Source organism: Diadema setosum, chromosome 13 (assembly GCF_964275005.1).
Source record: "Diadema setosum chromosome 13, eeDiaSeto1, whole genome shotgun sequence".
NCBI classification, from domain to species: Eukaryota; Metazoa; Echinodermata; class Echinoidea; order Diadematoida; family Diadematidae; genus Diadema; species Diadema setosum.
Window position 1 is genome coordinate 15,827,024 of NC_092697.1, and position 18,029 is coordinate 15,845,052.

Genomic DNA, 18,029 nt, shown 5'->3' on the forward strand with positions numbered 1-18,029 from the left:
ATGGACAAAAACCATGGAGCGCCAAGTGTCGCACGGAATATTTCGTTACGAAATTGGTCATTTCGTCGATAAAATGACAGGTTTCGTTAACGAAATTATCATTCCGTGGACGAAATGTTCATTTAGTTACAAAATAATAATTTCATCGATGAAATGACTGATTTCATGACGAAATATTCCATGCGACACTTGGCGCTCCATGGTTTTTGTCCATGGTTTAAACCATGGTTTCATTTGTACCACCTTCGTGAATTTGGGCCTTTGTGTCAGAACAAGAAACATATTCTTAATAAAGACAATATACATTTTTACTTATCTGTACACTTTGTTCTAAAACAGCTGCAAGAGCAAGGCTTCAACAACGGATGAAAAGAAGAGCTAGAGAAGATTCCTTAGCAAGAATTAGATAAGAATACTTGAAAATATCAAGGTGTAGCTTTTGAATGAGATTCTAATGCTGTCCCTTTGTTTTGTTTTGTTTTTCTCTGCTGCTCAATGAAGAATGCATGGCAGGGGTCAAGTTCGGGGGGGGGGGGGGGGGGATGGGGATGAGGAGGGGGATCTATCCTAGACCTGCACGGAGCAAAATCATGGGGTTTGTAGATACTTCTGTGGTATCCTATTGGCCATAAAGTAAGTGCCGAACAATTCACGCCAGAGAAATAACACACACAAATAGTACTTGCTCAATTTCTATCTCCTGCACCCCCCCCCCCTTGTTTCCCTCTCTACTGCCATGCTTTTCATACTTTCACACTTTGAAAAGCCCCAGAAGTTTGGGCCACCCTGCTTCTGAAATTAATAATCAATACAGGAATTGGACCAGTAAAAATGAGGAAAAAAATATGACAAATACAAAGTTTTCTCTTTTCACATTGTAAGTACATGTAGGGCCATGAACCATTCATTGACATTCTTTTCGGACTCCTCAAATCTTCTCTTCTATCATTTCAATTCATTCCTGAGTGCACTTCCGATGATATACATCAAACGATCTGAACTGCAAGACAGAAACATGTTACAAAATGTAGAGTCAGCAGTGTTTCAACACACAGAGACTGATTTGGCACTTCAATTCATGTTCCACCTGTGAGTGGGGTTGCTTGAACTAACAAAACACAGGCATGCTGCGCTGTGTGGCAAACTACCATAGCCTCAAGGTACAGACCAAGAAGATCCAGCAGCATCGTGGGATGTATGCCATTAAGGAGACAGTCTGTCTCTCTCCCTCTCTTTCTCCCAAGATACCACTCATTCTGTCTCTATAAAGCACGCATCTATGCAAATTAGTGGCAGACTGGCATCTCTGCTCAACAAAGTTAGTCAGGGCTTTCCTAGCCACTCATTAAAGCCACGACTCCTATATTGCACCATCCTAACGGGCACTGTGAATACTGAAGCTTGCTTTATAGCTCGGAAACCACGCCGACAAGTGAAGTGTTTGACGCGTCCAGCGTGGGTGTGCTGAGGTGACATTTCTTCACTGCTACCAACAGAAATACTGCCAATGTATCAAATCTCCTGGATTCAGAACCACAGCTACGTCAACACTATTTCAGGAATATCTTTCTTGAGGTCGAAGACATCTCTTCAAGAAACGACGCCACGTCCAAGTGCGAGTGAGAGTTGTTGTGTCACAGTGACCATTGTGTGTCAAGCGTGAACGCCACCTGGTGCAATCTTAACTGGTCCGTGCACCAGTTCATGCCTCATGACTGTGAGTCTCTGCGGTCTGTACAGGGGGGAGCTCTGCGGTCTGTACAGGGGGTTGCGGTTCCGGAGTGACTCTGTTCTGCCGTTTCATCTTTTTCTTTTTCGTGTCGTTGGCAGGCTCCGAGGTGGATATCACTGGATTTGACGGCTGCACTTCCGCGGCTGGGGAGAGGCAAAGACAAAGATCAGATGAGCACATGGCACCACTTTGAATAGTTACGAGCATGAAATAGGGGCTGGCAGTGTGTATTAACATAAAAAAATCACTGCAGAGAGCCACAAGTAATCAAGCCCCCATTCCCCCCCCCCCCCCCAAAAAAAACAACAACAACAACAACAACAACAACAACAAAACAAATTCAATAAAAATATAAAAAGAGATAAAAAAATAAACATAATAACAACTAAGAAACCGATTGCAAAAGGAAAGAAAGCTGTGTGAAACATCAAGAAACAAACAGATCAAAAACGGTGACAACCAAATGTGCAACGTTGAGAACACACACGGTTAATTGATGCACTGATGAAGTACATGGAGTGGGTTTATCAAAACTTAATAAGAAACCAAACTTTGTGCTGGATTTACTAGGTTTCAACAGCAAGGGACTAACCTTAATGCTTGTACTCCTTCCTATTTCTGGGTGTAACTATTGCATTACAGGGCATCAAAGCATTTATGACAAAATGTTGAAAGGTCTGAAATTGCCCGAGATAATTCTACAACTTTTGGAACAAGGTTTAATGAGCACGATCATAAATGTCTGTACACAGTGTGTAGTCTGTTAAAGCTGTTTTGATAAGGATCTGATTCGAGAAAGAAGTCCTTTACCAGGAGGTTTGTCCTGATTCCCTTCCGCTTCTCCTCCATCTGGCCGTGGTTGTAACACTACGGTACCCTGCCGGATTTTAATCAGCTCCACGTCTTTCTCCTCACTCGCAGCCAGTGCAGTTTGACTGTCGTTGCAAGACAACGAGAGATCAACAAGACAGCAGTGAGTGGCAGAAGGTCGCAGAGTACAAAAGCAGGGTTAAAATCCACTGCGTCTTGCTTAATTACAAATTCACTTAACTGTAATTGCAAGTCTGCGGCGATGACATTTTTCTTATTCTCTCTTTTGAAAATAATCTTAGTACTCTACTTCTCCTAGTGGCTTTTGCTTGAGAACTTGAGCTTCTTCAAGCTCCCGATCTGACAACTGCCAGATTTTCAATTTCAAGTGAGCATAAATTCTAGAGGTTATAATTACTGATGTTTAGTGGTGCAAGTAGGTGGTGTCACGGTACGCAATGTATTCTTTCTTGGATGCGATTGTGGCCCCGAGGATGGTTCTTATCACACTCACATCCAACAGAGCACACAAGGTGTACCATGAAACCAACTACAAATAAATCATCGATAATACACATAATTACAGTGATGATATTATCAAGATCATTAGTCACCGCGACATAAGTCAGATATTCTCATTACTGCAAAAATGAACTCATTCTTAGGTTCATATGAACAGTGCAGGAAAGAGAGGGAAAAAATGGGGGAGAAACTGGCAACATGACGTTCTGAATATAACGTCTGAGTACGCTATTCCGGCATGCTTGTGTCTATCATGGACTAGCAAAGTTAGGACTGAGGTGACAAACTTGTACAAAATCACAGTACATAGCTACCAAGTACTACATGAATGCTATAATACCTAGCTTAACTTGCTAAACTTTTTTGTTCCATATTCAGTATTTCATCCAAACTTGAGCTGTAGCATTTGATTGGGAAATATAAATATTACACCCATCTTTGATACGAGTGATTTAGATTTGGCGGTACAAAGGGGATTCAATTTGGTATGATACACGAAACAGTGAAAGAGAATTAAAGTTTGCAATACCTTGACAAGTTTTAAAAATGTTTGTCTTTGTCTCAAGAAAAGAAGAACTTTAGAGAAGGGGCTGTGAAATATAAAGTGCACATAACATTAACAAAACACAACATCAACTGACCCAACAAAATAATTTAGTATTACGTTTTTGTTAATTAAGGACTGAGCAAATAACACACAAAGTACTGGACGGAGATACCCACATCAAAATTTTAATAAAAAAAAAAAAACACATTAAAAAAAAATCATTATGATAGTTATTATCCAAAAACATGAACACATCCATGAAAGAAAAAAATGAGATGAAAGTTGAATTGTACATGAATGTTAAAGGTTAAGAAAAACATGTAAAATACATGTAGTAACATCTTCTTCAGTACAGTACAGTACTGTACTGTACTGTACTGTACTGAAATACAGTGAAGTAGTCACAATTTAAAGATTAATCAAAAGTAAGACATACTGATTTGTAAACACATGTGTATTCATGCATTGTGAGTGAGGGTACTTTAGTGGAGGACAGTTAACCTTAAAATTTTGTTTTTGGTTTTCTGTAATGCACTATGTAGATTTCTTGATTATTAACACTGTACATGTAAAAGCTGAATCATCTTCGTGTACAGATATTTCTGTGAATGAGGTCCCACTAGTCCTATACATTTTCGCAAGATGTTGTTTTCGCGATTTGACACTGAGGCTATTGTGAGTGCACAAGGATGCGAGCACATACCCTAGTGTGTGGCAATATTTCATATGTTTGAATTTGCGGCTCAAACGTGATTTGCAAAATTTACGAAGATTTAAACCCTCATGAAAATCACAGCTTTCAAAGTATTTCACTCAAATGACTCGTACATATTTGACGAGATTAGAATAAAGTAAAATCATTGCTTCTGAGTTCGGTCAATATGTTTCTTACCAAGGAGGTTTTAAGGCATAATTTACCATTTGCAGATGAAAGCATTAGTGCTATAAAATAGTTCTAAAATGTGAGTTAGGGATAGAAACAACCACTGTCAAAACTTGAATCCGTATAATCGATGTTAAGTGTTGTTAAATACACAAAATGTGAACAATAGTTATAATAAAAATTTTTCCAGACTAAACCGTATACAGTTACGGTTTATTGAGAAAAACCCTGATATCTCCTTATATTTTAGGTTTTATTGCAAATATTTCATATGGTAGGATGTTTTATGATACAACAGACCTACACATATGCATCAAATATGATACACTGTATCTGGAAAATTTTTGAAATCACTGCTCCCAAAGGTAAACTGGACCTTTAAGAGATGGAGTTCCAACTGGCTGTAATTATTCAAACAGTTGTCACTTTTCTATTCATGTACAAAAGAATTCCACAGGTGCATCTGTGCCTTTGGTGGCGGGGTTTGATGCCGCCGTCTTGCTGAGCAATCTGAAGATTCATTTTGAAAGTGAACTTAATGTTGGCTATATTTTGCTTGTTTATCTATTAAATGAAACGAAATCTCACTTAATGATAAAGCTCATTAAACAAAGGTCAATCCCTTCAAGAAATATGTGCAAAAGTGTAAATCAGAGCTGTATCATGTGAAAGTGTTTAAAACTGTACCCTCCCGGAAAGCCGGTTTTATCACTTTTCCACTTAATTCCTCCAAATAAAACTGATATGGAATAATCTTCGAGTATAATTCTATATCAGACTAGTGGCCGGGCACGGCCAGTCGAGTAATTTTCATTTTCATTTCATCATTTTTTTGCGCAATTTCTATTCGTGCATCCCTGTGTCTTTACCATTATATAATTGTCTTCCTATCTGCGCGGCAGATCCAGTTTGCCACATGCTTCAAATACTTTTGAGTGGCGGCATCAAACGTGACTTCAAAGGAAATACGACAGTTGTGACTCCATTCTCTTGAACCTCCTTGTTCTTACGAAGAGTAAAATGGTCTGTATTCTTAGTTCTACTGTGAAGCAAGCAATAACTGCATGCAAATATATACTAGCGAGCGATACTTCTAAAATTGCTACTCCATGAACCCTTTCTCCCCTCCCCCCCCCCCACAAAAAAACCCACTATGCAATCGCATGCCTCAAAATTTACCATGCCACCTATCTCACCTGTCATACGAGCAGACTCTAAACTTGTGATCTAGGACTTTAACTTGGGGATACTGAATGATTTCTCAGCTGCCGTAAACAATTACTGAATAACGACACGAAAAACAAACAAAAATGGTGAATAAATAAAAGCAGTACTTAAATAAAATATTTCAGACTCTTCCGTTAGACACTTGGGGGAACATTTGGTGTGAGTTTAAAGAAGGGGGCCGGGTTAACAACATTGCATTGATTTGACGTGGATTGACCCATGGATGTATGACTGGATGATGCTGTGCATATCAACTTATGAGTACGGACACTTAAGGTCAAAGGTCAAGATCAAATTCTTAGAATTTTAGCTCTCTCTTTTTTTTTTTTAAATTCAATGCTTATTTAACATGGATGTGGGACAATTCATCAATAATTTGCAAGTTCAAAGTGCTGTCATGAAAATTGGATATTACCAGTTAGTTATTATTAGAAGAAAGATGTGGGTCATGGGGTCAAAGGGCAAGGGTCAAAATTTACCATGCCACCTATCTCACCTGTCATACGAGCAGACTCTAAACTTGTGATCTAGGACTCTAACTTGGGGATACTGAATGATTTCTCAGCTGCCGTAAACAATTACTGAATAACGATATGAAAAACAAACAAAAATGGTGAATAGCTCTGAAGTGCTGTTGTCAACATCTACAATATGACAAGCAAGGAACATCAGTAAAAAGCAGTTCCACATTGTCAACATGTTGACTTGAACGGAATATTAAAAACTGAATTAAAATCAACTGGAATGTTGCTATGGCCACTGGTATGCCTCTGCTATATGGCCTTATTCTCCCAATAGGTCTGTAGTACATCTTGACAGTGTCAGACAACTGTTTCAGTTTCACTGAATTGACATGTTTGAAAGTATGCAGCACAATACATTACTTGAACTAGATTTCATTTGAATGTCTATATTCTTTCAGAAAGCAAGAACTTAGAAATTTGAGCATTTCCACTTAACCTTTGACCTCATGGTTCACGTCTTTCTTCTAATAATAACTAACTGGTAATATTCAACTTTCATGACTTCACTATGAACTTGCAAATCATTGAAAAATTGTCCCACATCCATGTTAACAGCACTGAATATAAAAAAAGGTAAAATTCTATGAATTTGACCTTGTACGGCACTCATAGGTTGATATGCACAGCATCGTTAAGTCATACATACATATATACGTATGCCAAGTTTCATTTGGATACCTCAAACAGTTCTCAAGTTACACTGTCCAGAATACCAGGTATCTCTTTGACAGATGGACAGACGGAAAGACTAACAGACAACCTGAAAACACAATGCCTCTGGCAACACTTCATGGCAGAGGCAAGTATTTTAAAGGGATGGTACAGTATTGGTGGAGCTGAGGATTTGGCTTTTAAATTTTTGCGAGATACCAAGCATGCCATTCTAAGAGGAATTCAAAGTTTATTTGATGAAAATCGGTTTTGGAATGGCTGAGACATCCAAAAACAAAGTGAAACAAAGCGATCGTAATAAAATGTGGGTCCCACATTTTATTAGTATTGCTCTGTTTTGGGTATCTTAGTCATTTCATAACCAATTTTCATCAAATAAACATTGAATTCCTCTTGGAATTACATGCTCTGTCATATTTCACAAGAGGTTTCACATTATCTCACCCCAAAATTTTAAAAACTTGAAGTTAGGTCTCAACCAAAACTATACGAGCCCTTTAAATCTCCAGTGTATTCCAACGCGTTTCATTTCCTAGCTCCTGAAGCCAAACTGCTTTGCATTTAAAGGCATAATTTACCATTTGCACATGAAACAAAAACCCAGCAGTAGTGCTTTAAAATAGTTCTAAAATGTGAGTTAGGGATAGAAACAACCACTGTAAAAATTTGAATCCGTATAATTGATGTTAAGTGTTGTTGAATACACAAAATGTGAACAATAGTTATAATAAAAATGTTTCCAGACTAAAGCGTCTACAGTTACGGTTTATTGAGAAAAACACTGATATCTCCTTATATTTTAGGCTTTATTGCTAAAATTTTATATAGTAGAATGTTTTGTGATAAAACAAACCTACGCATATGCATCAAAAGTGATATCTTGAACATTTTTGAAATCACTGCTCCCAAAGGTAAACTGGACCTTTAAAGGTAGGGGATACCTTTTACAGAACTCCCAAAATGCAGCAAAACATCAAATATGAACCTCAGGGGACTTGTTTAGGCCACTGCTTAGAAATTTGGAAGTCAACAGTAATCTACAATTTGAATAATGCACAAAACTCCACTACTCAGTAGTTCTGTGTGTCAGCCACACTTAAAGATAATAAAAAGTTTTGGTACCTCAAAAGTTTCCTTGAATTTCCTTGTCTTAGTTTGTGTTTCAGGTTAAAGTACCTTTCATATAACTAACACTGTGAGACTTACTCGCCCCAAAGTGCTCTCATGTTTTAGTAATCATGCAATTAACTGCGACCAGCAGCCCCATACGCATAGTGACCAGCAGTCCCATACGCATAGCGTAATCGGGCTTCGCATTGTAGCATTCAGGATCGTGACAGATTTAGTATCGCAGGATAAATGTAAACTTAAAATCCCAAAACTTCTTCAATTTGAAGACTTACCAATTAAGGTGAAGTATTGAAAACAGGCTTCGGGGAACGTTTGGTTCTGCCTATAGTCCCTTTCTGTTCGAATTGATGACTTGAATGTGACTCGGCTGAGAGGACCTTGGGAGAGCTACATACGCTGAATACTACAGCCAGTGCATGCGAACACATCACATGCGCAAAAATTTCAAATCCATCAACGGATAAGATGTTTGTGTGCGCATGTGCTGGCCGTAGTAGTCAGTGTACAGCTCTCCCAAGGTCCTCTCGACCGAATCACATTCAGTCATCAATTCGAAAAGAAAGGGACTATTGGCAGAACCAAACGTTGTTCGAAGCCTGTTTTCAATACTTCAACTTAATTGGTAAGTCTTCAAATCGAAGAAATTTTTGGATTTTAAGTTGACATTTACCCGCGATACTAAATCTGTCATGATCCTGAATGCTACAATGCGAAGCCCCATTACGCTATGCGTATGGGGCTGCTGGTCGCAGTTAGCTATGCGTACAATGGGCTGCACGCTGCTGGTCGCAGTCAGTGGTTTCGTACAATATTTATCGACGCTGTACGGCGACAGCTCTGGTACGAAACCATTATTGCATGATTACTAAGACATGAGAGCACTTTGGGGCGAGTAATTCTCACAGACAACGTACTTTAACGTGAAACACAAACCAAGACAAGGAAATTCAGGGAAACTTTTGAGGTACCAAAACTTTTTATTATCTTTAAGCCTTTTTGTTGCAGTCTTCTGTATTTTTTATCTATAAACACAAATCTAAAAGTATATGAGCTGATGTAATAACATATAGTGTGTTTGGCAAGAATGCATATAGAAATGTTTGTAAGTTTTGATGAACTTTATTCACAAAATATACATGATGGACACACATGCAGTGCATGGGTCTGCAAAGGTAGCCTAGTAATGTACTGGAATTTACGGTGAGCCCCGAAAAGAATTCAATTCAAAATCTAACGGTCAATAAAAATGTACTAAATGTTACCTTCCACTTTCAATACTTTATGGGAGTTTCTAAAATGATACTCTCTTCAACATACCACTGTGTTTATACAACTCTTCATTTAAGGCATGCAAATGGGATTCCCTACCTTTAAACCTCTCAGAAAATCACTGCTTGAGAGACTTCTGAGCATACTTGTCAAAACAACAAGGAAATTATAAAAAATGGGGCAAAATTAACTGAATCTGTATCTAGATTCTGGACCATCTAGATTGTACCTCATTCTCTTCAGCAGAGAGTAAGAAAACGTTCTCACCTGTCACTGTTATTGCCTGTGTCGAAGCAAGCCTTCTTCTTTTTCCATAAATACCAAATGCATACAGCCACTAGAACGATGGCAATGATACTCCCACAGATGCTCAGACCGATGATCAACCCTGAAATAAAGAGGAAAAACCTATTGCCTTGAGGTAGGGGATACGTAAGACATACAGTACATTGCCCTAGAGATACGATTGTTAAACAATGTATGAAAAGCAAAATGACATTTACGGGGCAGCAGCATCTGATATGTGAAATTAATACAAACTTACAGTATTCAAAAGAGACAATTATATGTGATTGTGTGTCTTTATGAATGTACCGGTACTGATTCCTTGAATTTAATTTTCTTTTGAATTACATTCAGTTTGTGAGGTTGGACTAATATCTTGAGGAACTTAGAACCATTGCATGTGAATTATCAAAGGTTGAAAGATTTCAGCTCTGGCAACTCTAAAAAAAAAAATAGCCACAAGTTTCCTTTCACGTATGCCACTGAGTAATTCCTACTTACTTTTGAAGAGCATCTTTGATTTCTCATAAAATTAGCTCCTAAGCTGATTAATCATAAATAATCTTTTATCCTAATAAATGCTTTAAGCTACTACTTCAAAAAATGTATTTTTTTAAACATGCATTCTAAATACAATGATAAAAAGTTCTATCCTGAATACACATTTTTTGGGTAGTTTGCTGATTTACGCATGATTGACTTATCTTGACTGATGAACAGTTACATTGAAAATCTGATAAGACTTTCTTGAAAAAAAATCATTATGACTGTATTAAAGGCAAAGGCAAGCAACTCAAGAACTGTTATCGATGGCACACAATGTGGTCCTACTATTTGCACAACTCTTGTGAAGTTAACTTTTTTTGTTCTCTTGTTTACTGCATGATAAGATGTTGATAAGATGACACCAGAAAAGATGGAAGTATCATTATCTTATCACTTTAATAGGGCTTCATTCACTGCATTCCCTGAAAATGGCCAATCACTTCATGATTCACACAACATACTACTGTACTATGCCATATACAAGTATAGATATAATTTGCCAGGTTTTTATATTCGCAAATTTTGTGAGCAGATGTTATTTGCGAATGTAAAACCATGCAAACATATTAATTCTGATTCCGACATGAATATGACATGCGGGCATACATGTACTGGTACGCAGCACACAGTAAACAAAAACAATGCCTGATAAAAAATGAACTACACCATCACAAATTGAAATTGTTGGAAAGTTCTCATTCGCAAAAAATTAGACTTGCTAGATACATTGTATATGGCATAATACAGTAATTGCCTTTGTTTTAAGGTGTTAGTTCATTCAGACATGCTGCTGTAGCTAGCTGTATGGAATTTGTTAGAGTGAAATCAAGTATTTTATAAAGCATTATCCATGACAATACACCGTATACATAAAGTTTGCAAAAAACAAACAAACAAACGCTTTGTGCATATTTCAGATACTTTAAAACCGCAACACAAATAGTGGTTTATCCAGCAGCAAGCATTTTCATAAGCACATCAGACAAGATAAATATGTTGGAAATCAGGCTTGAAGGTTTGAAATTAAATAGGAAAACAGTCCAGATACACATCATTACACATAAGAAGTTTAAGAGCATAAAAAATTATGTTAATTGTAAAGCAATTGTTTGGTCTTTCTGTGTGAAAGCATGCAGTAAATGCTGGAAGCAAACTAAAGGTGAATGCAAATAAGACGTGCAGAAGTGCAGGGAGGGAAAACAGAAAGAAATTAATGTGATAAGGTTGAAATGACCTGGAAGGATAAAACAGCACACAGTAACATCACGCGATCAAAGTGCAATCACTGCATTTCCTCAAGTAACATGAAACATTATACAGTCAACCTTGACTAGGTTAAATCTATTTGGACTCAAGAAATAGCTTAGACTTCAGGGAAAATTCAACTCATTAGGGATTAAAATCAACAGATGAAAGAGAAGAGGACTTGAAGAGACCTTCAACTTGGGTGATTATTCGACTTGTGCGAGGATGACTGTACAGGAAAAAAAGAATGATTTCTTCAAAGGTTCACTCTCTAGTTAATACAAATATCGACATGCCTTTGACAAAAGTTGAAGGACAAACTCTCTTGAGACAGAGATCATTCTCTGCAGTCTAAAACATCACAGTCATAACCATTCATACAAGTGTGAAACAGTCAAACAAAACTGCAACCTTTATAGCATACCCACAACACTGACATGAAGACCACAAATGTTGTCATCAACGACTTTGACATCAGAACTTTTAAAGCACCATCCGTTCAGCATTCAACATTTTGGGCTGTTACCATGGTAACAGCATGTGTCATGTTGTAGAATATTTAAAAGCCATTCACTAGATAGGGAAAGGAACATATGAGATAGAAGAAAACTCTCGAGGGAAGTGTGTTTGTTAATGAAAACATGACTGCTTTATATATTCATTTAAGACAGAGAAAACCCACAATGAAGTCAAAGCAAGAGTTTTACAGAGTTACAAGGTAGAAAAAAAAATGTGATAGTTTTTTTTTTCTTTCTGTTCAACATGAACAGCCATGCAAGTGGACAATATTCATATGAAGAGATTACAAGGTATGGTACACAGTTGATACGCGCACATAAATTGCATTTACAAGCCACTATCAGCCAGTCATTCTCTGATCTTGCTTGTAAATATGTTGAGTTGAGTGTGTGTGTGTGTGCATTACCCGCGAACTGCGATTACATACAATAGCTGGTGGAAGAGTGACACATGAGTGACATGAGGAACATTTTTCACAATGACATTTCAAAGATCATACAAAGATGAAGTGAAGGAACATTTTATGGATCACGAAATCAATTCCATTTCATGCAGCCACTTGTTTTTCTTTGCTGGTTGACTTTTATTTCATATGGAGGGAACTTAATCCATTGAGGCAGTATCTGACACATCTTGCCACTCTTTGCACAAAAACACATTATTTCAATGAGCAAGAGACCCGGGAGGTCTAGCATTCATCTGAGTATTGCAAGTTAACCTTACACGTGTACATTCATGCCGAGTTAGTACCCATGAAGAACATAGCAAGAGCAGGGAGCTTTGGGGACTGCCAGGAAGGCATTGTGTACATTTGTATAGTATTTGTCACTCTGGCATTAATACCTGCCAAGTTTGTAGAAAATGTGACCATGTATGTTTTCAAGATGAAGATCAAATGTGAAAAGTGGCCCCTAATTTGGTCGCGACCCAAAGGGAGCCATCCCTGGATCTACCACAAATAAACTTGAAATTCACTACATAAATGCACAATGTATTTACTTGTACTTTGTGCATTCTGGTTTTATAGAAGATTTTGCAAATAAAAATGCACATTACAGTGATGATAACTGCCAAGTTTGATGAAACATTGACCGTGTGTTTTTAAGGATATATATTACTAAGTAAAATCCTATTAATCTAGGCATCAGCTGCACAACATATGATGCACAATGGACGCCAGACAATGAATGATAGCCCAAGCTCACTTGAGCCTTTAGCTCAGTTGAGCTAAAAATAATGTGTTAAAATCTTTCAAGGCATATTCAATGGGAAGCAAGTGTGAACAAACAAACATACTGTACAAACCCAGAAACAATGAAAAACTGACAAATTCAAGATCAATAGCAAAAAAAGAACAGCTAGGTACTGTAGAAACTGCTTGATATTTAATGCGCAATGAAGGCACTGTCTTGCCCCTGTCCAATTTTGTTTAAAAATGCATACTGGCATGTGGAAGTAATGTATACTCTTTTAATATCATGGACATATTTGAACTTTACCATCAATTCAGCAGCAAGCATGAAGTTTGAACACATCACAGGGTATATTACACAGTGTGAGATATGACCAGTTTTTATCACTGTCATTCAACGATGTGTGCTCACTATACAAAAACTGACTGAGTTTGCATCCAGTGTGACAGGTTTGACAGTGAGAAGATTTATTGTCAACACATTTATGATGGAAATTGGAAACATAAAATGGAGGGCATTGCATGCACTTTGAAAATATCAAAACACATTCACAATTAGATATTTTTGTTTTCAATGAGAAAAAAAAACCCAGAAAGATATGACCAGCTGATACACCTATTGTATATTTTCCACATGAACATTAAAATGGAGAAGCTACATGTATGTACAACGTAGACATATCAACTGTTTTGAAATGTGCAGCATGATAGTACAGATGAAATTTCATCTTTAGACAGTAAATGACAATGTTAATTGCTGGGAGCATTGGGAGAGTTTTGTTATGTTTTTGGTGAGAAAAAAAGCAAATAAGTAGAAGAGAATGACTGAATAGATATCAAGTCCGTGGTATATGCTCACCGAGATTTTCATCATTTGTGGTAGGAGGAGACACAGTGTCTGTCATTCCTATTGCTGTCCAGTAAAAATAACACAAACACTTTAAAGTATATGAAAGGTGTCAGACAACATCACATTCACAACACCATCCATGTCAACTTCATATTTTCACTTGCTCTATTCCACAATAATAAAGTTTTGTAATTCTTTTTTAAATTCAGGATGATGATAGAATATGCTTAGACATGCTGAAATAGGAACAGATAGACAGACTAACATACATGTATATACAAAAATGTAGAGAAAGTTGTTCAATTCCCATTACTTGATGGAATTTGCGTATCCATGAAAATGAATTATCTAGCATAAACATTATGTGCCCTTAAAGTGTTGGTGCATCACAAATTGTAAACTTCTACACACGTGTGCGTGGACATTCAAAGCACAATCCATTATAGGCAGAATTATCAATTCCTGCTGGAACAGATAATTATGGCCGAGGTAAGACCATGACGAAGTTCACAACAATCAAATGCTAGATACAGACCCTTCAGAATGGATTCATAACTGAAAAGATGATGTATGGTAGGAGAAGATATGACAGTTTTATGTGTGTGTGTGTGTTTAGATGTTTCAGATCCAAATTAATTTGTCCATATATGTACTTCACACCTATTTTCTTGGCTCTCAAATTTCTAACACAAATTTGATAGATAAGTGGTACAAAATTGCATGAGAGGTGTTCCAACATATAATACTCTGTGGTAATGCAGCTTGCAATTGAAGTGCATGCAATCATACTGCAATTTATATTTTCTACAGGTCATTGTGTAGCCTTATATTAGTTTTTTTGTATTAAAATTTTGTGTGTTCCTTATCACACAGGACAATAATAGTACTTCATCTTGAAACCATTAGATCTCATTGCTTGAGACAGCCTTAGCACACAGTGCCTCTTACAGTACTGTTGCACATGTTGCATCTATCAGATTCACAAATTTGCTACGGTGCACTGGATCAGCATCACAAACCAAAGCTCATGTTCACAACTCCTAAGTCACTTTCTGCTTACATAGACATCACTAGAATACAAAATACCACTGTCAGACATATCTTTTTTTTTTAATATATATAAAACTTTTTTGTTTTTGTCGTTATTTAGTTCAATATACACTGTACCAGCAAGAACAGGGAGCCATATTACTTCTGTAAAAGCTTTCTGAAATTGCAATGCTACTCCTTGCTTGTACATAATTCATATATAATTTAAGTAAATCCAATCAAGCACAATGGTACGGTAGAATTTTATGTAGTTGATGAACAGAAACTCAAAATGTATGTATACTCTACCCTATCTTACTATCATGGTGGTCAACTTCTTTCACATTTTCTTTAAATACTCAAAACACCATTGATAAAAAGAAATGAAGCATGCATCAAGTACAAGTACAGTATGTACAAAAATTGAACCGATGGAATTTGTAATAGCAATGCTGATATGCAAAAACATGCACATAATAATGTTATCCCTTGTGAGAAATTAACCTTGCATCTATTGGCCAATAGATGCTTGACAACTTTTCTTTGAAGGTTTGGATGAATTTACCACAAGCATGCAATTGGGGATGATAGCAAATAATATTGAACTTTGACTTCAGGAGGACACTTTATAGAAACCCTTGTTTGTGACTGAGTCGTGCTCTGAAGGCTAGTTAAATCATGCCACTCCCTCTGTTCTTATCAACTTTTTCCACATTAAAAAATTGCTACCATTTACTTTTTTTCTCCCTCTCTTTTGTCAGCAAAGGGGTACACCCTGTAAGAGCTAGTGTCACAATGAATTCAATGAGCAGCGATGACCATCAGAGCTACATTATGTACTATAGAGTTGCAAACTCCCTAAATCACAGTGATATGAATATTTCAAAAATTCATTCAATATGGATGATCAAAGTAACCTTTGTCATTGGACACATGGAGTGGACTACACAGAATTTTACCGCATTTGTTGTTTGAAGCAAGACACAAGCTAACGTAAATATTCACAAGTATGTGAGCATAATGCTTTCTGTGAATTCAACACTTTTTATCCTTCCACTCACCAATCTACTGATATATTCAAATCTCATAGCTTTATACGTGGTATTGTAAGGGTCGTTTCTGAAACCCAGAAAGTTTCCCAAGGTTTGTCTACAGGTCTTGGCAGCAGTTTAACCCATTCCATACGGGAACCTGGTGGCCTACAGTAAGTCTATGGGGATGTCAGAATGCCTAGAAACTGGATTCCATGCCTTGAGTACGAATAGATGGATGGAATAGCTCTTACAAGGTCCGGATCCTCACGGGAAAATATTTATGGGAATTTGCAAGGATTAGTTGACCAACCTACAGCTGTCTTTATGATGTACATGGTATGTAACAGTACGCATGTATATTTAGCTACAAACTGCATATACATGAGAAATATTTTGTAGTGCTTCTATTTTTGCGAGTCGAATGATAATTACAAAATGAACAACTTGCAAAATATTGCAGAAATGTTTAACATGCAAAAAAAAAAAAATATTGTATGTTATCTCCGAGGGGAATTTCTAACTTTTCTCTTAAAAAAGATATTACATGTACTTCTGTCAATATTAAAAGAGAGAATGAGTCACGTTGTATAAAGAGGTCTTCTTACAAAGTGCAATGCTTCTCATGTTCAACTTGACTCCAGTCTGATTTTGATACTGATTTGTAGTTCTAAGGTATATGAATTTTGGGCATTGAAGGTATGAAATTTTGCAATCTTACAATATCTTTCACTACAAATTTGAAGAAGTGATGACGTTATCATCCTACAACTCTCCTGAAGTATAAACTTTTCTATCGATTTAAATTCAAAAGAGGAAATTTAACGAAGACCTTGTTTCGTGTGCAGACCAGAAAGAGAATTGTGACACAGTGACATCATTATAACTCATCAAATTTGCATTTAATGTGATTGTGGTTGATAATGCTGTTTTGTGGAAAGATGTGAAACTCTTAGAAGCAAAGGTGAAATATAGCATGTAAAGAGGCAAGCTTAAGTACACCCACGTCTCCACATCTAGAGCACTGTACATACTATATATTTTGCATTGTTTTTGTTTGATCACAAATTTTATGATTTGACCATTAATCATGAAATCACTAACTTGTGAAAATATTGCCTCCCATATAACCACAAAGGGAAATGTATAACATTTCCAAGATGGAAAAATCTTAAAGTTTTTCTCTTGCAAAGGGTTAAAACTTATTTCTCAATTTGCCATTGTGATTCTCAATCATAAATTCATCCACTTCAATACTGTCAAAACATTATCCATTTTGGAAAATACACTGTACGCTCGTGAAATATATGGCATGTACAGTACTCAAATAGCATGCGCATATATCTAAAACAAACACCAGTTATAGAGAAATTTTAAAGGGAAAGATACAACCCCCTAAGAGTATTGAATGATCCTCTTATATTTGTTGATTAGTTTTCCAGCATGCACCTTATTCAATATAACAATTTACCATGACAAAGAAGCAAATAATTAAAATATCTCCCTTAATTCGGGCAGAATTTATCACTTTCAAAGAAATGTGCTGAAACGAACAAATGCAAATTAAAATGATAACATGTGAATGTGTTTGAAAATATTCAAAGGTGTATCAAAAGTGTTCTCATTGCAGAATACAGGGCAAAAAAAAAAAAATTACTGAAATTCTCCTCAGCACAAAAATTCATCATTCAAATATTTTTAAATCTAAAGTGCAATAATCTGGCTGATACTACCAATCAAGCGGCATGAGCTGTTGATCACCCCTACTTTATTCCTACACATACAACGTGTAGAAAACAAACAGCATCAATGACTGTGAAAAGCGGACATGCGTGTCTTTATGCATGCACACGTTTATGAATACTGTACAGGGACACTGGCAATTTAGTTGCTATGGGTGTGGGTACGCAGACGTACGTAGAGGAGGAGGAATCGGAACATTGCAATATTTGAGTCTCTCAATGACAAAATCCCATTTTATCCTGTAGTGTCAACAAAACGTTCTTCAGAATATC

The 18,029-nt window shown here is 36.8% G+C and overlaps 1 protein-coding gene across 1 annotated transcript; it reads right to left on the reverse strand.

The window, feature by feature from the left end:
- Positions 1-1,450: 1,450 nt before the first annotated feature.
- On the reverse strand, positions 1,451-10,486 carry LOC140236439 (uncharacterized). Its single transcript, XM_072316363.1, has 4 exons — positions 10,482-10,486; positions 9,585-9,833; positions 2,543-2,667; positions 1,451-1,875 (listed from the first exon to the last, which is right to left on the reverse strand). Exons 1-4 carry the CDS (start codon positions 10,484-10,486, stop codon positions 1,703-1,705), a joined length of 552 nt encoding a protein of 183 aa, XP_072172464.1. The 3' UTR covers positions 1,451-1,702.
- Positions 10,487-18,029: the final 7,543 nt, after the last annotated feature.

Coding starts and splice junctions, on each gene's coding strand:
- LOC140236439 (XM_072316363.1), bottom strand. Junction 2,668..9,584: donor ACAGGCAATAACAGTGACAG/GTGAGAACGTTT, acceptor TTGCAACGACAG/TCAAACTGCACTGGCTGCGA. Junction 1,876..2,542: donor GAATCAGGACAAACCTCCTG/GTAAAGGACTTC, acceptor GCCTCTCCCCAG/CCGCGGAAGTGCAGCCGTCA.